The sequence below is a fragment of the Emys orbicularis genome, chromosome 12 (assembly GCF_028017835.1).
Source record: "Emys orbicularis isolate rEmyOrb1 chromosome 12, rEmyOrb1.hap1, whole genome shotgun sequence".
In the NCBI taxonomy this organism is placed as follows: domain Eukaryota; kingdom Metazoa; phylum Chordata; order Testudines; family Emydidae; genus Emys; species Emys orbicularis.
This window is the reverse complement of record NC_088694.1, coordinates 4,064,459-4,086,159: the sequence shown is the minus strand read 5'-3', so window position 1 is coordinate 4,086,159 and position 21,701 is coordinate 4,064,459. Positions and strand designations below refer to the sequence as shown.

At 57.4% G+C, this 21,701-nt stretch overlaps 1 protein-coding gene across 1 annotated transcript in view; it reads right to left on the bottom strand.

Annotated features, from left to right (window-relative positions):
* Positions 1 to 1,414: 1,414 nt before the first annotated feature.
* The window catches only part of SLC2A4RG (SLC2A4 regulator), a 39,955-nt gene continuing 19,668 nt past the window's right edge, over positions 1,415 to 21,701 (bottom strand). The window contains exons 3-9 of the mRNA XM_065414763.1: positions 9,302 to 9,411; positions 8,107 to 8,354; positions 6,782 to 6,882; positions 5,416 to 5,698; positions 3,994 to 4,113; positions 2,513 to 2,625; positions 1,415 to 1,534 (exon numbers count right to left, since the gene is read on the bottom strand). Of these exons, the coding sequence (XP_065270835.1) occupies positions 1,423 to 1,534; positions 2,513 to 2,625; positions 3,994 to 4,113; positions 5,416 to 5,698; positions 6,782 to 6,882; positions 8,107 to 8,354; positions 9,302 to 9,411 (1,087 nt within the window). The 3' untranslated portion in view covers positions 1,415 to 1,422. The remainder of the gene's footprint in view (positions 1,535 to 2,512; positions 2,626 to 3,993; positions 4,114 to 5,415; positions 5,699 to 6,781; positions 6,883 to 8,106; positions 8,355 to 9,301; positions 9,412 to 21,701) is intronic.

Here is a 21,701-nt window from a genome sequence, read left to right as displayed (position 1 = left end):
TGACGCAGGCACTTCCGGGCGCTCTCGTTGCCACGGGAGCGGGGGGTTTTTTTTTTTTTTCCTTTATAAAAAAAAAAACAAAAAAAAACTTTAATACCTCATCCTGGGTGGACACAAGTCCCCCATCTCTGCACCCGGGGAGCTGGGCTCCGCACGCAGAGGGGAGACAGAACAGGTGCGGCTGGGGGAGGGGCAGGTAGTGAGCCACATTTTCCACGCAGAAAAGGACGGTCAAGAGAGGCCGCTTTTCCCAGGCACAGCTTATTCTTAGGCACAGTTCCCCCCCCCCCCCCCCCGCCGCAAACCCCCCCCCTCCCGTGGACACAGAGCTCAAAGATCTGACCACACAAGCGTCTTCAAATGGTTGAGGCATCTGTGGCTGAGTCCATCTCACCCCCCCCCCCACCCCTCAATCGAGAATTCCCTGCAGGAGTGGGGGAGATAACAGCACCGTCCCCCCTTGCCCCAGGGACGCTGGGTGTTTTAGCCCACCGGAGTCAGGACTCAGATCGGACATGGCACCTTAAAACCAAGAGATAAAAAAGAAGGGTAGAAAACTGCTGCTCGGAACCTCGGCACATCCCAGCGGGATGCAGCGGGAGGCCAGGCTGGGTCCTTTTCTTGGTCTAAAGTCCATTTCGGTGGCGAACTGTGGTCGGCAAGATTCCAAAGCAAAAACCAAGAGGGAAAGGAGCTCTCGGCTTCCCGTGCATGCACGGCACCAGGTCCGCTCCCCTCCTTTCCCACGGCGCGATACGGAGCTGGCGGCTGATACTGGCCTCCCACCGCCGGATCCCAGCGCACGGACATCCCTGGCTCGGCCAGATCCCTGAAGGCAGTCAGACGGCGGGAGGAACGTAGTGAAGGAAGAGAAAATAGCTTATTTCCAAAAGAGAGTGATCAGAAAAGCTCCGTGCGTACGTGTGTGTAAGTGTAAAGCTTCCAAGAGGCAAGAGCACGACGCTGGCAGGGAGGAGACAGGACAAGGCTCCGCAAAAAAACAAAAATATAGCGCCAGACGAATGGCTCTCAGGAGCCCGATCCCGGAGGGAACCTGATGTAAGATGGCGTCGGGAGCCGTGTCGCACCAATGGGGGTGGAGGGGGGAATGAGTTTTTCCTTTTCAAGGACAGCCCCTTCCTTTCACCCCTCCCCCCCACGCCTAGAATCACCGCCCTACAATTCCTCAGAACAACTGCAGGCCAAGGGGCTCCTTTTTCCTGAGTCCGGGGCAGTTTCCGGCTAGCCACGGCCGAGTCCCTGGGGGCCAGGAGGTGGGGTCGGGGCTCAAAGGCACCTGAAGTGCAAAACGTGCAAGAAGGAAGCGTTGACGCAGACTTTCCAGAGCTCGGAGGTTCCAATGGAGCCAGAGGGGCCTGGGGGCTCGGGCAGCGGGGCCAGGTGCGGGGGGTAGGGGGGCGCTCAGTCGACGAACCTCTGACAAGCTTTCTTCCACCGGCAGGCTGTGCACCACATGTCCCGGTTCTCCATCCCGTACACCTTGCGGCACTTCTTGGCCTCGCCGCGGGGCTTCCTAGGAGAGAAGAGCAGACGGGCCCGTCAGAGCGGGGCTCTGCCTCGGAGAAGGGAGCGCGAGCAGCACCCTCAGCGCGGGAGACAGGGCCCAGCAGGGACACAGGTCAATGCACTCCCGGGGCGCTGCTGTCCCGAGCCAACGGAGCCAAGTCCTCTGGCCGGGAGCGGCATCACCAGGATCTTGGAGACCCGACGGGGTAGGACCGAATGTGGAGCGTTAGCAAGAGCCCACTGGCTCCCAGCACAGGGAGCTCCCACGTCTCTAGAAGCATTTAACTGGCACGATCCTGCCCCGCCGCGCAGTTCCCCTCCCGCCCCAGGCTTCCCCCCAGTTGTGTGGCGGGTAAAAGGAGTGGGGACATGGGGGAGGCCGGGACACGGTTAGACACCAGACCTCAGAACATGGTATCTGTTCAGTGGGGTGAGCAGACTATGCAAGGCCTTGCCAAGCTGGTGGCTCGTCCTCACGTGCCCCCTGTCTCCCTGAGGCCCTGTCCCAGAGACGCCTTCACCTGGTACGCTCACGGCACAAGCTGCACGTTAACCTGGTGTCACGATCCCTTGAGCTGCCGGAGCACCGCTGGGCCGCCTCCCCGGGCAGCACATAGCCACACTCCAGACACGGGCCCCTGCACCAGGGCCCCCAGGGTCTCCCTTCCCTCCTAGCCTGTGGAGAATGGTAAGACAAGGCGGCTACTGGAGCTGGGGAGGGATGTGGCTCCCAGAGCAGCCCCAGGTGGCCTTTTCTCTCCACCTGTCTATGGGGCACGGATGGGATTAAACGCTCACACACCTGAAGTGTCCAGCTGCCCCTGAGCTCGGCTCCTTCCCAGGCTGGCAGCGTGGCTGGAGGGGATGGCTTAGGTGTCTATGCATCAGGGACAACTTCTCCCTAAAGCCCCAGGTTCCAGCTCCAGGAGGATCAAGTCGGGCTGTGATCCGGCAGGAATGGGCGGTTAGCACTGCCCCAACTTACCTGGTGCCCGCGGCTGGCTTTGGCACAGAGGGGGGCGCCGCGGTGACGGTCGGGTGAGGGATCTGCGGCCGCTTCTCTCCCACGCCGACGGGGCGGAGCGCAGTCAGGCAGCCCTGGGGACGACACAGCCCACGGTGAGACCCTCCTGTCACAACCAGCACTCACAGGCCCGGCAGCCGCGAACCCGCCAGGGCAGAGCAAGCATGGGGGCGAGAGCAGACAGGTCGCTGCCGGGCAGCGGCACAGACCTGCCCCTGCTGGGATCTGCCCTCTGGGGACACTAGCCAATGGGAGGGCAAGGAGCCTTCGGCCCACGGTCCCCACGCTGAGACCTGGGAGCCAAGATCCGGGTGGCAGGCACCAGAACGCACCCTATGCCCTTCCGCCTGGCACAGGCGAGGAAGCCTCACGGGGCCAGATGGAAGCAGTGACTGTCCATTTCAGCTGATGCCGCAGCTCCCTTGGTCTGCAGGTCTCGCAACCCACACGTGTCCTGCCAAGCGGAAACATCAGCTGAAGAGGACGGGAAGGGCGAGCCAGAGCCACAGAAGCGTTAACGCTTGGGGTGGGGGAACCTGGCTCTGCCTCCAGGGTCAGGAAAAGACGACCGGTTCTCTTCTTGTGGTTAGGGGAAAATCGGCGCCACCCGTTTCGTGGCCTAGTGGTTAGAGCAGGGCCCTAGTTCTGCCACAGACTGTGCGAGCGTGTGCAACTCACGGCGCCTCTGTGCCTCAGTTTCCCCATATGTAAAAGGAAAACACCACCTGACCTCACACAGGGCACAGGCAGCTTAGCATGTGTGTGTGAAGTGTCCTGCAGTCCCTAGGCAGGAGGCACCAGGCGAGCCCAAACATTATAACCGAAGATCTAGGAAAACAGGGAACTTTTCTACCTGGGACCATTTCACAGCCCAAAAGTTTTCCACTTTTCACACCACACCCTGCAAGGCAGAAGCTGTAGCGTGGAAGCCGAGTCCTGCTAGCCGAAAGCAGCATTCTGGAGTCTCCACCCTGGAATGTGACGGTTCTAAATGCAACCGGGTCCCAATTTCATGCAAAACCAGCCCAGGTTCAAGCCAAAAACACCCCGTCAAAGGCCACAGGCTTGTCATGAAACAGGACTTGTCTTGCAAAATGGAGACAAGACAGATGCAAACCCCTGCAGCGCACGGCGTTCCAGACGCCAGCCTGCACGGCACACGCACTTCCACTGCGTGTCTGCTGAATTCTAGCCACGAAATTGCTCTGTGCCTCCCTCCTTTGCCTCTGATGGACTTGGAGCATCCCTCCTCTCAGAGAGCGTATTGTGCTTGGCACCTCTGGGGCAGGGACCCGTAGACGGGACGGGTTTGGGGAATGATCTGGGCTGTTTTAGTGCAGCCGCATGTCCCACTGAGGTAACAGTACAGGCCATTCTAGGACTCCGGCTGCCTCTCTCCTGCCAGCCAACACAGGGGGTGGGGGGGCTGTCTGGTTACTCACCGGGGACCCTTTAAAAACAACTGGTGACTGTGGCGCTGGGGGTGGCTGCCAGGAGATGCTGAAGCCCATCCCGCCAGGCAGGGTTTTCGAAGCAGCTGAGATGCTGACGGGAGCCATCGCCTGAAAGCCACAAACGTAACCAGGAGAGGATGAGACACATCTGGGCACGTGGACGGGGGGCGGCCAGGAGAGCTGGGGAGGGAGCTGGCCCCCGTTGTCCCAAAGGCGACAAGCTGCAGGTCAGTGGCAACAAAGGCTGGCAAGACCTCCCCGGCGTGGGGCCCAGCTCCGGCTAACACAGCACTATGCCCGCATTGCCCAGAGGGGGCAGAGCTCTGGACAGGCCTGACAGACAGCATCAGTGCCAAGAAACGTCACAGGCATCCGAACGGGCCCCCACCTGCCCATCCGGCGGGCGTGCTCTGCCCAGCTGGGCAGGGCCACCACTTCATCCGAACGCTCCAGCGGCACAGGGGAGGGAGGGGGGTCAGGAGAGATGAGCAGAGGGAGTCCAAGTCCAGCATGGTTTTGGCATTAAATACGCTCTCAGAACCTTCCTGCCACGGGATGTTTCGGCTCCCAGGTCTGCGTGGGGCTTAGGGGCTGCCCATTCACTCCAGGGTCCTGCCTCCCACTGGCCCATGCCACACACTTGAGAGCCCCCCAAATACCACCCGGGGTGGGCAAGGAGGGACCATCCCCAAAGCCCAGCTGCTGAGCAATTTCTGCCCCAAACACAAGGCACAACAGCCCTTGATCATTTCTACCCTGCAACTGCAGCTGCTGCTTTCGTCTTTTGTCCTCCCTGAAACTTTCCAGATCTTCAGCCAGCCTCAAGCTGGACTCTGACTTCACCCACGTTTCCACACGTGCCCCTGGCTGCGCCTGCAACAGCGTCCAGGCCCCCCACCTGGTGCATCCAGATCAGACAGCCTGGGTCCAACTGCCTGACTCACACACACAAAACTGGAGCAAACACGCTTCTGGGAGCACTGCCAGTCGTGCGAGCAAAGATCAGAGGCCAGACTGAGCCTTTGTCCCCCTAGGCACACCTGCCTCCTGCAGCGGTGAGTTCCACAGGCTCGCTGCAGCACCCTGCGTAACACAAGCGTTTCCTTCCCAACATGGAGACATGGTGGGGGCCCATGCTCCAAAGGCACCTCCTATACCCCAGCCACTGCCTCCTTCCACAAGCACCATCTGGGAGCCTTGTTTGAAAACGTTTGCTGCGCAGTCTGAGGCCAGTGGAGGAAAGTTGCACCCTGTCCTAGGGACACTCGGCAGGGCCGATGCGGGAGACATCAATGGATTCGCACTGGGCTGAGCCCGGGATGGTCTCAGCTCAGGGACCGAGGGGCCCACACATCCCAGCATGCATTACTCCACCATCTGTGTCCCTCTTCCCCACCAATGCGGTCTCACCTGCTTTTCCACATGGCCCACCTGATAGGCGTGGTCCGTGTGGACATGGCACAGGCTCGTTGGAGCTGAATGACTCAGAGGAGACTCCACAGAGTCCTCGGGCTTCACCAGCACCGGCGGGGTTCGCTGCACCTCCAGGACAGGGAAGGCCGGGGGCACCGAAGAGGTGGGCGAGACAGGGGTCAGGCTGGACAGCCCGTCTGTCAGGGAGTCCACATTGACGTCCAGCTCCGTGTAGTAAAAGTCCTCCTCGCCGTCGCTCTGGTCCAGGTCGGCTTTCCGGCTGCACAGGGAAAGCGGAGTCAGGCGCTGGAGGCATTTCCAGCCCTGACCCAACCACGGGGCAAAAGACCAAGGGGCCTGCCTACCTCCTGGGAGCATCCCACATGCGGTTGTGCTAAGTGATAGCAGCACCTGGAGGGGTTTGCTGCTGGTCACTAGCAAGGCATTGAGAGAGACAGCCCAGGCTGGAGAGAGTTAAGGGGGCCCAGCGGGGATCCCGTCACAGTGGCGCAGCGAGCAGGGTGAAATACGCAGCTTGTTGTACTGAGCAAGATTTGCACTTCATGCATTGGTGTAAAGATTTTAAGTGAGGCTTTAAGTGTGGTGGCTAAGAACAGTCAGGAGGAGGCTACCGGTTTGTTATTTTTTGTTTGCTTATTTCGGGAAAGGGAAATAAGGATGGAAAATGAGTGCAAGCAGTGAAGCTATTGCAAAGTTGGAGCTTTTCAGACTGCAGGTTGCAGAAAAAGAAAGAGACCACCAGAGAATCTTGGTACTAAAGAAACTGGCCATGGAGGAGAAGGAAAGAGCAAAGAGAGAGAAAGAAAGAAAACGCGAACTGGACCTGCTAGAGAAGCAGAACCAGAAACCACCGACCCCAACCATTCCCATCCCTCCAAAACCCCACAATTGGGACCACCTATGGCCTTCATACAACAAGGACCCTGCTCGCTGCGGCACATCCATCCTATCCAACAACGCTGGAGGGCCAGCAAGAGAGCCAGAGAGACTCCACGCCCAACTCACCCCATTGATACGGGCTGGGAGGGGATTGCTCAGTGATCTCTCGGGCTGATTAAGGGAAGGGATGGAGCGGATGGACTCCAAGACAGGAGGCTGCAATGCAAGGCTTCCTGAATGGCAGACGTAAAGGCGGGGGGGGGGGAGACGAGGAATGGAGAAGTAACCTGGAAGCAACCAAACATGGACGCAAGAGACATGGGGGAAAAAATTGGGGGAGGAGCTTTGGCAGAGCCCGCCCTGCCCATAGGACATAATTCCTTCCTTCCCGGCCCTCCTCCTACAGCACAGGCTGCTGGTACCGCCCGGAGCACTGCAGGACCCAGCGCACCCTCACGCCTACCCGAGGTGGACGGTTCGGATGTGCTTCTGCATCCCCGAGGAGCTGCTCAGAACCTTGCCACAGCTTTTCCACAAGCACTTGAACATCACCTTGGTGGAGTTCTTGGGGAGGAGAGGGAGAGAGAGAGAATGAATGAGGGTCACAGCTCCCACTCGGGCCCCAGGCAGCCCCGCTCCATGGGGGTCAGACCCCCACCTGGAAAGGGGGCCACGGCGCTTAATCCCACAGGCTGGGCTGAGTGTGCGTGGGGAGGGAATGTGGTCCAGTGGTTGGAGCAGGGAACAGTGAGAATTGCCCGTGTCACCAGGTCCCTCTGACTTGGGTGAGCTCCTGAACCACTCCCCCAACTGTAACATGGGCAGTTACGCTCCCCTCTCTGGGGGGAGTTTGGGGCATTATCTCCGGTCTGCAAAGCAGCTGGGGCGCCCAGAGGAAAGGTGCTAGGCAGGGCTTAATTTGTACTGAAAGAGGTGCCGGGGCTCAAGTAATTTTTTTACATTCATAACTGATGCCGCAAGCCCAGCGGTGCCGGGGGGCTCTGAACTGCCAGGCCCAGTGGGGCCGGGGGGCTCTGAACAGCCAGGCCCAGAGGGGCCGGGGCTATGAGCTGGCATAAATTAAGCCCTGGGGCTAGAAGAGGGGCTGCAGTGGGGAAAGCCCCGCTCGCTGCAGGGATGCAGTTCAAACTGCTCCGGCTGCCTGTTCGCTCCCGCGTGCCATGCAAGGCGCTGGACTCTGACGTTCTATTACAGGCTTGGCTGGAGAGTCAGAGCCAAAAGCCCCTCGCTGTTACCGTAATTCAGCCCCCACCGGGAGCGCCCCTCGGCCCTGCAACCCGCTCCCCAGGCCTGTCCCAAAAAGCGAGTCCGGTCAGCCTTTAAGGCCCAGCACAATGCCCAGCTCTCCTCCCCAGCCTGGCAGGGAGGGCGTGTGGACGAGGAGCAGAGGAGGAGTAAGCTGATTATTTGGGGGAGGAGACGAGCCTTTTTCTCCTGCCTGCAGAGAGGCCTGAGTCCGCTTCGCCCCCAGCCCTGCTCCGGCCCAGCCCCCAGCCATAGTCCCCACCATGGCTCTGCTCCCAGCCCCGCCCCCAGCCCCCTTACCCCTGAGCCATGGCCCCACTCCCAGCCTGGTTCCCGGGGTGGGGCGCAGACAGGGGCAAGGGGGGGGGGGGGCGCGACCATCAAAAGTTTGGGGACCACTGCTCCGCCGGACCCCGGGGACTCCTTCCCCCAGCCACCTTCCTCACTGCGCTGCTTTTGGACCGACCCTGCAGCCTGAGCAAAACCAGGCAGCCCCACCGTTCCAGCTCCCGTCCTCCGCACCTTCCTCTTCCGGGGAATGGGGTCTCCGAAGAGGAAGTGGGTCGCTTCGGTCTCCTCGATGCCGTCGTCCAGCTGGGGGGCCGGCAGGAAGCTCTTGGCCACGTCGGTGGAGAGCGGCGGCGACGGGGTGGAAGGGGTGGAGCGGTCGCTCGGCGGGTCCCAGCTCCAGTCCCCGCTGTTGTTGCTGCTGCTGCTGTAGCTGGAGGACATGGCAGGACCCTCCTTCCAGGCCTCGCAGCTGGGCTCTGCTGTGGGGAGAGGAATTCAATCACCCACCAGTCACGGGGGTCAGCCCCAGGACACGCAGACGTCAGCGCCTTCCACTGCTCCGGCAGATAAACCAACTTCTGAGCAGAGCTCTGGGAATCCCACAGGCAGAGCCAGCCCAGGGGGCATCTGGGTGAACCTCCCAGGCAGCAAGCGCCGCGCCCAGCCTGAGCTTTCCTGCGCCATAGGGCAGGTTTCTCCACCGGCACATCTCCTGCAGCAGAGGCAGGTAGGTTTGTCTGCTCCCGCAAGTGGACTTTTTACAGCAGGGGCTGCCATGCTTGATGGGAACCTCAAGCCATAAAGGCCTCAACTCAACACCCCCCACCTCCGCCCTTTGTTACATGTGGCGTGGGGACGTGGGGAGGTCCCAGAGCCCTGGCTAGGAGCACTGCCTCCAATGGCAGTGCCTCCAGTGCCCTTCATCAGCAGATCCCAGAGCACTCGACAAAGAGGTCAGTATCGGTATCCCCCATGTAACAAATGGGGAAACTGAGGCAGAGGGAGGGCAGTGACTTGCCCAAGGTCACCCAGCAGGCCAGTGGCTGAGCCAGGAATAGAACTTGCATCTCCTGAATCCAGTGCTCCAGCCCTAGGCCATGCTGCCTCCCATTATTAAGCCAATCTCTACTGGAGGCGAGGATGAGATTTCGTGCGGGGGGCAGATCATCGCCCATCTACTGCGGCGGGGCTCTTACGCCTTCCTCCGAAGCATCTGTCCTGGACAGCAGCCGGCACCGGGACACAGGCTAGATGGACCTCAGGGCCAGTCCCTGTGCTCCTACAAGGGGACTTGGGGCCCTGAATTCCACTCCGGGCTCCGAGGAATTCCCCACATCATGCAGGATTTACAGAGATGTAACCGAGAGCAGCACATGGCCCGACACCCCCGCCTTGCCCACCTCGGGGCTCAGCATCCCATCGGTACCTGGGCTGAGGGTGCCAGGCGGGTTGCCAAGCACTAGAGGGCTAGTGGACAGGCTGGTGAGAACTGCGGCTGCCATGACCTCGTCTATCCCCGCCTTGCCCGACAGCTTTCTGAAAGACAGACAGAAAACGGAGAACACAGCGGTTAGATCCAGCTTAGAAATTCTCTGGCCGTAACTCTGCCAAGCGCCCCAGAGCTACCCCGCAGCAGCAGGGAAAGCAGACGCCCACACGCCACCCTGACATCTGGCACCAGCCCCGGGGCGAGACGAACCGACGTTCCGTCCACCAAGAAGCCTGCTGAGACACCCGTCTGCAGGCCCCGCCCGACACCATTCCCACAGGCCACTGCGCGCCCATCACCAGGCAACTATCTCGTCGCTGCTGGCTGAACCAGCCACCCGGAGGGCAAAGGCGCCTTACACCCCATTTGATTCCCGCTCCCAACCCAGGCTTGTGTGGCTCCCACTAGCCACACACAGGGGACAGGGGCAAGATTGTGACTCCCACGTTCATTCAATGAAGAATGTGGGGGGGGATTCGATAGCTGCTTTCAACTACCTGAAAGGGGGGTTCCAAAGAGGATGGAGCTCGGCCGTTCTCAGTGGTGGCAGATGACAGATGAAGGAGCAATGGTCTCAAGTTGCAGTGTAGGAGGTCTATTTTGGATATTAGGAAACATTATTTCCCTAGGAGGGTGGTGAAGCACTGGAATGGGTTACCTAGGGAGGTGGTGGAATCTCCTTCCTTGGAGGTTTTTAAGGTCAGGCTTGACAAAGCCCTGGCTGGGATGATTTAGTTGGGGATTGGTCCTGCTTTGAGCAGGGGGTGGGACTAGATGACCTCCTGAGGTCCCTTCAACCCTGATATTCCATGATTCTAGGATTCCGATTCAGGTCTTTTTGAGCCAACACCGGCCGCTCAGGCTGGATCGTCTCATACCCTGAAGAGCCACTTTGGGCAGGGGGGCTCCCACCCAGCCCTCTCGCTGATGCCCCTCCCTCCTGCTGAAGGCGTGGCTCATTCCCTCCACGTGGCCTACCCCAAACCCAGTGCTCTGGGCTCCAGAGTGGTGACCCCAGGGGCAGGGCTGCTCTCAGAACCGTATCTGCCCTGGCTGTCGTGAGCCGGCTCTAAACCTGCCCGGGGCAGCAAAACCAAGGCTGTTGCCTTGGCGTGTCGTGTTCTGCACCTGGGCACAGACACGGGCGTTTACACGTGCACACATACAGGGGGGACAGCTGCCACCGGAGGCCGTATCCTGCAGCCAGGAAGGAGCCACTAACATAAAAGCAAAGGGACGAAAGAAGAGTCCCAAGTCAACTGGATTCCTGCAGCCAACAGGTTTCCAATGCACAGGCTGTCTCCCCCCCACGCTGCCCGCCGACATGTCCGACCCCCGCAGAGCGTTACACTGAGAACCGACGCCCGGGCACGCTGCCCAGCTGGGAGACCAGCTGCTGGAGCGTCTCCCCAAGCCTGAGACGAGCACGGCAGCGGGAGGACAAGGAGCGCTTGCTCACTCCTCTAGGGAAGGGTCTAGATCGCTGGATAGCGCAGAATAGCAAAGCGCACCGTAAGCTGCAAGCCAGCCTTGTGGCGTGACCAGCTGCTGTGTGACAGGGGCAAGCCACAGGTTTGTGCATCCAGGCCCTCACTCCTGGGCCGGCAGGAGCTGAGGTGCCCTGGAGGGAGAAGAGTACCTGTACGATACCTTGGGCAGGCCCCCGCCACCTAGCAGAGTGGCTGCCTTAGGGTGCAGGACGGGGGAACCAAAGATCTAGAGCAGCCAGTGGGTCTGGCAGTGAGCAAAGCGCATTCCTCCATCATAGGCAGGTAAACAGTGGAAGGAAGGGAAAGGAAAAGAAGTGAGCCCTAATGCAAAGAGGGGTGTCACAGGCAGCTGCAGGGCGAGACCCCCAGCACCAGCCTGCCCCCACCTCAGAAGCTGCAGTCCCTTTAAAAGCCAGCATGATTCACCCTCTCCCTCCCCCCTCAGTCTGCACCACGTGATCCACTAGACCCAGGCAGCAGCCCAGAGCTGGCGGGGGGGGGAGGTTTGCGCACAGGGCCTCTGACTGCCAAGCGCTTTATCTGGGTCAATGTCTAACCGAGAAAACCACGGGCGGGGGCTGGCCATGCCGAATGAGCAGCGCGGGGAAGAGAGGCTCCAGGCTGGGGAGGGGAGCGAGGGCAGGGGAGCAGCATCGCGGGAGAGGCTGTAAGGGGGGAGTCGCTCCCCCTCTGGGATCACTTAAAAACACCTGGTTCTCCTCCGTGCATGATAATGCTCTGCCAGCCAACGAATTATCCCCCCAACTCCCCTCCCCAGCTTAGGCAGGCAGCCATCCTCCTCCCCTCTAGATGGGGAAACTAAGGCACAGACGGGTTAAGTGACTTGCCCAAGGAGACACAATGAGCCAGTGGCAGAGCCAGGATGAATACCCAGGAGCCCTTGTGCTGGATCACACTCTCTCCCCCCCACCCCCCCATTGACTGGCAGCCCAGCACCAGCTTGGCGAGTCTATCCTGCTGCCCAAGGGCCTGGAAACTCTGTGAAGGGACAAGTGGTTCTCCGCCCACAGAGAGACGGGAGGCTGGCAGGGCCTGCTGAGCTCCGGGCAGCAAGGGTGGGTCATGGGCTCTAGTCCATACATGCCAAGTGCAAGCCAGCAACCCCTGCCGGGCATCACCAGCTGAGAGCCAGAAGCGGCATCACGGGGCAACAGAGCAGCTGGAGAGCTCTAGCCTCTGCTTTTCTAGGGGTAGAAAAGTCACGCACAGGCCCCGTGTACAGCGCACACGCGACAGAACACAATGTGCGACAAAACAAAGCACTCGGCCTGCAGCGGCGTCTCCCCCCCGCGGGGCTGGGACTGGCTCCTCGCGCCGGGCCCTGTGACCTGGCCCACGCGGATTTGCTGCACTGCTCGGGTTTGGCCCATCCCTTATGGCTGGGAGACGGCCAGGCCACATCTGAGCAAGTGGGGACCCAAGGCACAGGGGCAAATTCTTATTTGCTCTAAGCTTGGCCCGGCCACCCTTCTGTCATCGTGAGGGACGGGCCGCAGAGCCAACCCGACCATGCCCCATGGGACAGGAGCTGCAAGGCACGCTTGCTCTGGAAAACCCAGGAGAGGCAGGCAAGTGGGGGGATTCGGGGGGAAGGGAATAGAGATAGGGGAATGGGGCATCCAGGGAGGAGGGGACTGAAGAAGGAAGCAGTTGGGGCTGGGACAATCCATGGGGTTTGTGTCAGTGAGTGGGGTTGGAGAAGTGGAGGTTAGATGGGGGCTGCAGTACTGGGTACATGTCAAGGGGGGAACCCTCAGGAGCTGTCCAGGCTGTGGTAGGGACTGGCACGTGTCTCAAGGCGTGGAATAATGTGGTACAGATCACCCGGGATCTATACACAGAGACAGGCACTGGAGGTATTTTATTAGCATAAAAGAAATAAAGCAACATTTTAATGGCTAAAACAAAACAACGGAATTCCCAAAAAATAAAACGAAAAATCAAATCACTCTCTCAAGCTCCTTCTGGAGATGGCACCTCCCTTCCCCGCCATTCTTCAGCCCAGGAGGCCACCCTGCAGCTCTGACACCCCTCAGCTTTGTGTGGCTCCAGGCCACCACAGACATAGGTCAGCACGTGGAGTTCCCTCCCCGATGGGGCCCGCGGCCATCACTTGCTCTCCCTACGCCAGAGCTGTGCCTACGAGGGGGTCGGACTCCTTTGGCAGAGCGGGGTAGGATCCACAGTCCAGCGCATTCCCGGGGACACACACTGCCTCCCCGACCCGTGTCCAGAGACGCGGGCAGCAGCTGCTTGCATGACGCTGGCTTGTTCCTGGGCTCCAGAGGAGAGCGCCGAACCCACGCCGCCTGGCTGAGCGTGCTGCAGGCTGCCTTCTCAGCACTTGGCCCAGGACCCCCCCCCCCCGCCCCTGCCCGCTTCCCCGGGCCCTCGGCCGCTGGGGGGGAAAGCAGCTTGGGGAAATAAAACAAAAAAAAACCCAAACACCACAGAGCACCCTCCCCATCGCTCCCAGTAATGAATGTCCTGCAAACCCACTCAACAGCAGGAGGCAGCCAGACTGGTGTAGTTCTAGCACATGCGGCGGACTAGAATTTCTTGGGTAGCTCTTTCTGTGCCAAATGTTGCATTCCCTCGCTCAGCCCCCCATACCCCCCTCCCGCTGTGGACTCCTTCTGAATTCCAGCAAGAAGCTCCAGGCTGGATTGATCCCTGGGGTTTAACTCTACCTGCCCCGGCTTGTGGCTTCCCCACACCAGAGGGAGCAGCTGTCTTTGGAACGCACCAGCACAAACTCCCAGGATCAACCTTGCCCTTGGCTTCAGCAGCTTAGCTTTCCTAGCCTTCAACTCCAAGGGCGAGAGCATTTCCCCAGCACCCTGGTGCCTAACCCAATTAAACCAGATTTTCACAGCCCTCCACTAGCACCAGAAGCCACTTCTGCTCCTGATTCATGCACGCGGCTTGCACCACAGCATCGCCGTCCTAGCACACAAAGAGGGCCTAGAGGCCGAGTTAAGGTGAGCAGGGACCACCCCCTCATCGAGGCTGACCCCTGCCCATCACTGTACTGAGCCCAATAGCCAGGATTACACTAGAGTGTAACATCCCCCCAGAAACAAACTATCATGTGCCACCAGCGGGACGGAGGTGCACCAGTGGCTCAGGCCCTGCAACGGCAGGGAATGGATTTGGTCAGACGCTTGCCCAGATGGTCTGGGTGTATCTCTGAGGACTGCCTCGGAGACAAAGCCGCCAGAATTGTGATGTCCCACCTGTTGGATCCCTGTGACCATCTGCTAAGCTTTGATATCCTTGGCATTCAGATAGTATCTGCCTGGCTAGCCATTGCCTTCCCTGTGCCACGGGTTAACATGGCCTGGACAGGCACGGCGTTCTTGTCTCCCCGCGAGACCTGCGTCATTCCGCTACTCCACCTCTGTTAGCATCTCCAGCGGACTCGGGCACCTGCTGCCAGCAAGAGCGTAGATGGGGAGCACAAAATCCACTGAACCACAGCGTTTAAACCCAACACTTCCAGAGCCGCTACCGGCCTCTGGCTGGTCTGGGATTTAGAGTCACAGTGCAGAAAGGGAGGCGCTGGCGTGCAAGAGGCACCGACACTCAATTAGCATTCTAGGCTTCACCAAGCCCACCACCTCCCTCAACCCCGAGCACAAATATAAACATTCAACGCTCGCTGCTGCACGGCCCCGACTATTGGGTAACCCACAGGGCACAGACAAACCCAGCAGCGTCCCACCTCCCTCCCCCAGTGCCGGCATCAGCTCTGGCTTCTGGCGGTGAAGCAGAGCTCGGCTTTCCCAGCCAAAGAGACGGCCTCGATTGTGCAATCACCACGTTGGCCTTACGTTTGCACACCTGCCCTTCCTCAGCCTGCAACTGGCCCCAGAGCCAATGTTTGGCCATTTGACTTTGTGCAGCGAGTGACACCGCTTTGTCCTCCTGCTGCAGGACATCGGAGGGGTACGTTGGAGCCTGGCACAGGGCAAGGGGCATTCTGCCTGACACACAAAGTCAAAGTCACCACTCTCCAGCCCTTTCCCACCAGGCACACACCCCTCCTCCCCTTGCACCAATGACCGCCAGGAGTTTAAATGAACATGGTGGTCAATGAATCATTCCCCCAGGCAGGGGACTGCTTTACTGGGGGGGGGAGGGAGGAGGCTGTGGTGATTGGATGGCACAGTGCCAGGCCAGCCAATTGAGGCAGCAAAAACAGCAAGAGAGCTGGGCAGCTTCTCCTAAAGAGTCACTTTAAAATGGTTTCTTCCTGTCTTTAAATAAACTGGGGGGGGGGGGGGGAAGCAGGGGGAAGAGGAGGAATGAAGAGCCAGCAAGCCAAACGGAAAAAAAAAACGAAAATATTTTACTGCGCGTCAGGCCAAGACAAGAACTCAAGAAGCCCTTCGCTCAGGGGCCTGAATCTGCCTGTCTGGATTCATTGGGAAGCACGATCACAAAGCTGAACTGAATCCACCGCACGGCCATACGGCTGGAGTGCAGGACAGGACCGAACAGACCCGAGGGGGCATAAGGGAAGAGACTTGGAGAGCCGGAGCCTCCAAGGTTTGTTATTTTCTATTTTCTCTGGTGAATACAGAGCTCCTGAGATGCCCCAGAGCCCTACAAGCTGCAGCCCCGTCTACACGAGGCTTCCCCCCGTTCCCCGTCATGCATGATCCCTGCATGCTGCGGCTGTGCCTGTTTGAGACACTTGGCCTCACTGCAGCCCTGCCAGCGCGCCCGCCAGCCAAGTGGCGCTCATTTGCGGTGACAGGCGCACGCTGGCCCTCTCACTCGGCACTCAGAACCAGGGCTGCCGACAGAGGGCAAGGCTTCCTCGGCAGCTCCTCCTCCCAGAGGCCACGAGCAGGCAGCCAAGGGTCCCCTCCCCTTCTCATTGCCCCCTGCAGCAAAGCACAGCGGGAACAGATACAGGGGCAGCTAGTCAGCAGGGCTGCGTCCTAGACTGCAGCAGCAGCGCACGCCCCTCCTAGGAGGCAGCTGTGATGTTAGGGAGGCCAGGCCAGAGCAGGGGACAAAGAGTCAGGGAAAGGAAGGACAGGGGAGATGGGCATGGCAAACTGGCTGCTGGGGGCAGTGGGCTGGGGGAAGAGAGCAAAGCAAACAGGACAGGGATAGGCTTGGGGCTCCTGCACATGCCAGGACTCTCCCCAGCCCGACTCACAGCAGGGTGATGAACTGTGCAGCATTTTCTGCTCCTGGGTTAATATTTAGCAGGGTTGCTCCGGTTTCCCAATCCCCAACGTTTGCCAGACCGCTGCCAAGTGCGCACAGAGTTTGCAGCTGCCTGCCATCCTGTCCCTCCCACAGCACTGCGAGCTTCCCGCCTCCAGGGCGTCATCGGTCTGGTGCTCTCCAGCCGGGAGCTGGACACACACGGATGGCACGGGCAGGCTAGGCACTCGCAGGGAGAAAGGAGAGTACTGGGAAGATTTACAGCACTGCTCTCTGTTGTATTCACACACACACCCATCTCAATCCCATTACCAACCACTGGTCCCAGCTCCGATCCATCCATTGCAGGATCCCTCTCAGGAATCTGGAGGTTCTGGGCAGGGTTGGCCAGTGGATGCTGGAACAGCATGAAGACACTGCAGCTACCACTAATCCAAGTGTTCCTTGTGTGGGACACTGGTAGACCTTTCTGTTCTCTCGAGTGTTTTCACCCGCTGCCTGTTATCCTCGTCTGTAAGCATGGAGCATCCATGCTGCTCTCCCCGGCAGGCCAACTGGGAATCTGATCTGGTTAATATACGACAAGAGCCAGCTCAAATCCATGCCATCAGGTTACGAGAAATGATACAACCCAGCTCCCAGGATCATGGTAGCCTCCGTTCATGTGACCTCCTCACCCCACCCCACCCTCCATCGATGGGTTTCCACACGAGCAAGGCCCTGATACCAATGCCTGGGAAGCACCTTGGAACTCTTGGGTGGGGAGATTCTATTCAAACCTCCCTAGCGCCAAGAGCATCTTCCGTTAGTTCTAGCCCATCTCTTTCCACCATCACCTCAGCCAACAGCAAGGAGGATGGGAGAGGCCTGGGAAGAGATTTATGGCCGCTCTGGAACTCTGTTGGGGAAAACACAAGCATCACATCCAGAGTCCCAACAGCCAGCGCTCTGGGCTAACGTTTCCAGTGCCCCACATTCACTGAGCAGATGTGCAGGCCATTAGAGGGGAGAATCTGGCCAGGCAGAGCATAGTGTTGGAACAGGATTAATAGTTTAACCACAGAATTGTGCAATGCTACCGACTGGATTGGTGAGCAGTTGGACGGTGGTGCTGCAGCTGCAAGGAGCTTGGTGGGGGAGGGAAAAGTCTGCCTGCTGGAGCTCCATCGCATATCTTTGGCTAAACGGAACAAGCCTAGGAAGATACCCCTCACTTGTGATTAGCTGTTTCGAGCCCAGCTCAGTTACTGGCTGGGGCAAAAGGGATACAGCTATATACAGAGTCTATTCAGAGGTCAATCGCACCTAGTCCAGAAATAAACTGGAGATCATTTTAATCAAATATACTAAACTAAAAGATATACAACAGCCAGTGGTTTCCTGGTAGGCATCTCAAGCTAAGCAGCATATGCCTGATGCAGTACATGCCTGATGCAGTACTAGGAGGGGCAACCCACCTGCACACGCCAGAAGAAATAGTGTGTGTGACTCAGTAGGAGGCACTCTTCAATTATACTTGGTATTGCACCAAGGGAAGAAGGTGCTGTGGTGCTTGAGGAGAACCCTCTTTCCGCTGAGACTTAAACAACGAAGTCCTGAGCATCTGTTGGCCAAATGAGATCCAAAGGACCCCTCTCCGCACCATGGACTGGCACCATTCCAACTCTAGCAATCACAATCCCCCTGCAGTGTCAACAGATTCAGCATCTGCCTTTACTATTTCTTAGTGATACTGCGTGCTGTTGAATGGTTACTGTAGTTCACACCAGAGCTGGCTGCACTTCAGGGTGGGTAAGCCCTTCTCTCTTCCCCCAAAGAACTCACAGTTCAGGGCACTCAGCCATTTCAGCATCCTGCTCATTCAGACTCCCCCTTTCTCATGAGCCCTACCCTGCAAGTAATTTACTTATGACTAGGACTGTCTGAAGCCAGAAAACGACTGAAAATTAAAGGCAGACACAGTCTTTGGTAAAAAATAAAAATAAAAACACCCTCTTCTGCACTGATGTGTTCACTGGCTGCACCCCAGAGAGGGCTGCATTTCAACAGTCATGTCAGCATGTGAAGTGCTTTGGGGTGAAGTGGATTGGATACGTGCACGGCCATGATTAAACAGTAACTCAGTCTGAAAAGTCCCTAGAATACCACTGCACGAATAATGCGTTTCTCATTAGCTCTAAGATTTCAGACAGTATAGGAGGAAGGGTGCAGCTCCGACAACCAGAATACAAAACCCTGGAGGACAACTGGATTTAGTTTATTTCTTGAAGCAATACCCCTTGAGTGAGAGGGTGCATGAAATTCTACTCTCAGCAGCAGAGCTGGTAGGTGTTCAGCCTAGAAAGAAAGAAGTGAGACAGTGGGGGAGGTTATGCAAAAGCAGATGCGAAGTCTTGAAGTTTAAAGGTGAGCTGCGTGGGGAGAGATTAGACTCATGCATCCAAGGAGTGCTAACAACATTGGGGGGGGGGAGGGAGGGAGGGAGAATTGCCTTTTTAAACAAAAGCAAACAAACAAACAAAACATTTAAAATTCAGATCTTCAAGCCTGGAAGAGGGTTTGAGAAGAAGTAGATGTTTTAATTCAACCACAAGTTGCTGGGCTCCATACAAGAATCAATGGGTGAAGTTCTCTGGCCCGTGTTACGCAGGTCAGTCTAGATCAGGTATGCCAAAAAGGGGAGGGGGGGGGGGAGAAGAGAAGAGATAAGATTTTGGTTTGAAACCAACAGTTGTCATATGTGCTGCAGTGCATCACAAAGTACCTGAGCCGTAAAATGCCCTCTTCCCTGTTTTCAGCCAGGAGGGGGTACAAACACTCGGGGACCAGGCTGGCACAATAATTTGATTTAGCAGTGTGCTATGCAATGTGGCTGCGCTGTCCTCTCAAGCAGGGCACAGCTGGCTACGGCTGGCACCAAGTCACACCGCTCCAACCACTGAAGCGAAACGGTGACGTTCCGTATCACGCCAACACAGTTCCTCTCCTCCAAAGAGAAGCACATTCATACAGGGTCCGTTCAGAGCGGCTGCAAAATCAGCAGGGCCAGGGAGCCCGGAGATCAACAGGGCACCCTACAGGAAACTGCTGTGGAGCAGGAACTCCCTCTGCACTCGCAGGTCTGCGGAGACTGCAGCCTAGACCCTGCAAGGAGCATGGAGAGTTCCCTCTTGGCTTTGCAGGGAAATTGTAGGGGACGAGGGTGGCCAGTCGGGTCCACTGGATAAAAGCCTGGTTATGGGACGACGAGAGCCTCCTGGCTCTCTAACCGTGGAGCAGCCAGCTGGTTGCTATTTAGGCCTCCTCCCAGCAGGGGAAGCCACGGTTCAGTTTGCCAGGCACTGGAGTACCCAGGGTCTGGAACTGTTAAGGAGCAAGAAGATTCACCCACTTCCTGGACCCCCCCCGCCGCCCAGTTGTTACACATACCTTCTGCAGAACGGCACTTGTTTTCCCGTGTTTGTTCTGAAAACACCCAGCCTTTCTAGATGTAAGTTTTGTAAGAAAAGAAGCAAAGCGCCCTTTGGCTCATGTCCAGCGTGACTAGTTCAGATAAGAATGAGCAGCAACGGCAAAATTAAAATTAAAAAAAAAAAAAAAAAAAAAACAAACAAATTAACCAGTCAAGCCACGGAGCGTAGCGCAGCAGCATGCACCAACACATTACGAGACATCACGACGTAGGTCAATTGTTTCTTGCAAGCCGAGTAGCTCAAAAGAAATAAGCAGAGCGGTTTCATTCTGGTTTTTGATGCGTGGTCTAAAACCAGGATGTTTAAAAAGGATGCTATAATCTAACCTTTTAGGCTTCCTTAGGCATTTGTTTTTCTATGGAGTCCAGAAATACTTAAATTATACATATTAAGGCTTAAAATAAATGGGCACAAAAAGGAGAAATTTGCATGCTTCAAACTTTTTTTTTTGAAGATAGTGGTAAATGAATCAATAAAGGTTTGGAAATCGCTGGTCTAGATGATCACAGTAGCCCCTTTTCTGGCCCTAAAGTCTGTGAACCACTGTCATTCCAAGAAATTGGAACGCCCTTCTGCTCTCTACAGCTGGTCAGAGGAGTTAAACCCAGTCTACATTAGTAAAGTTTTCACCAGTGTAACATTCAACTTAGGTGCTTAGCCTAAAGACTCCATTTTTGTTTACAGCTATTAATAAACATGTGGGAGAAAGGATGTCTGTGTTAAAGATTCAACATCCCAGGTTTCATGGAAAACTGAAGAGGCCATGGGCAAGACCATGAAGAAGTCCCCCAGCAGAGCCAGGAATGAGCAGATCTGACAATCCTCACGCTCACAATACACCCTTCATTAGCCATCACAGAAAGGCAAAAATCCAATCTCTACAAACTCCTTTGCAGGTCACCTCCATGAAGGGACCCTGCCATTTTGAAGCACGCATATGAAGCAAGCAGTCTCAACACCCCCACAGATCAGCAAGTGGGGAAAAAATTCTTTTAAAAAATGTCAACTTTTCACTAGTTATGCTGTTTGTTTCCCCCGCCCCGATCCCTCCTGCAATTCTTTCAACGCCGACAATAATGACAAGTTTTGGTTATAGCCAGTTTCTCGATCAGGCACTGGGTGCCGCAGTGTTTGGGTTGCAAACAGCACAGCGGAACAGTTATTTGTTTAAAAAACAACTCCTCCTCACCCCCCTGCTGGACTAAAACGATACGTCTACATAAAGCTCCACGCCGAGGGGGCCGGGTGGCAGTTGGTGACTAGATCTGTATTTGGGGCCAAATTGAATTATTGGCCTTCTCGGAAACGCTGCTGCACTTGTTCTGGCTGGGGAGGGAGGGAAGCAACAAGCTTTATTCACACAAACCGCAAGGCCCCCCAGCAGCCTTGCTGGTTATCAGAGAACATACAGTGCAGCGGGCTTGAGGGTGGTTTTTTTTTTTTTTTTTTTTTTTAATATAAACAAACAATTGCACTTAAGGCAGGCCCCTCCCTCTCAAACACATGGCCAATCGCAGTCTCCATGGCGACAGAAGAGCCAATGGGAAGGCAGTTGCCAACTGGTTTGGCAGCTTAGTGCAAGGGGGCCCACCCCCGGTCCAGCCCCTTGCTAGCCACCCCCCACCCCGGACTCCTCCTCCTCTTCCTGTGGCTGCTGGTGGCCCAGAGGTCGTGGAGCCAGAATTAGTCAACTCAGCAGCTGCAGCTCCAGCCCAGGGAGAGTGCACGAGAGAACATGGCCCGAGAGCCAGAGCAGGAACAAAGCCCCAGCAACGCGGAGCTTGCTGTCCAGCCCGGGAGGGAAGCAGTCGGCAGGCTCAGCCTAGGGAGAACCAGCCTGCTTGGGCTACTCCAGCCGGCAAGCCAGGGCTGGAGTCGCTGTGGATCTCTGCCCTGGCAAGGCCGCTCCTGGGCTCCTCACCCCACCGAGGGCCAGATGTGCTCTCTTCCCCGTCCCTCCCACGGCTCTCGCCCCCAGCACTCCTCTGTACGGCCCTCCCCATCGTCTCAGGGCGTCTCCGTCAGACTGGCCCAGCAGAGGACGAGTAGGAGGTGGAGAAAGATGGGGTAGGAGGAGAGATTTAACTCATCCCCACTCCAAACCCCTCTCTGAGACAGGAGGGAGCAACCCAAGGGCTAAGCTATGTCGTGATCAGTAGGGCTGCATCG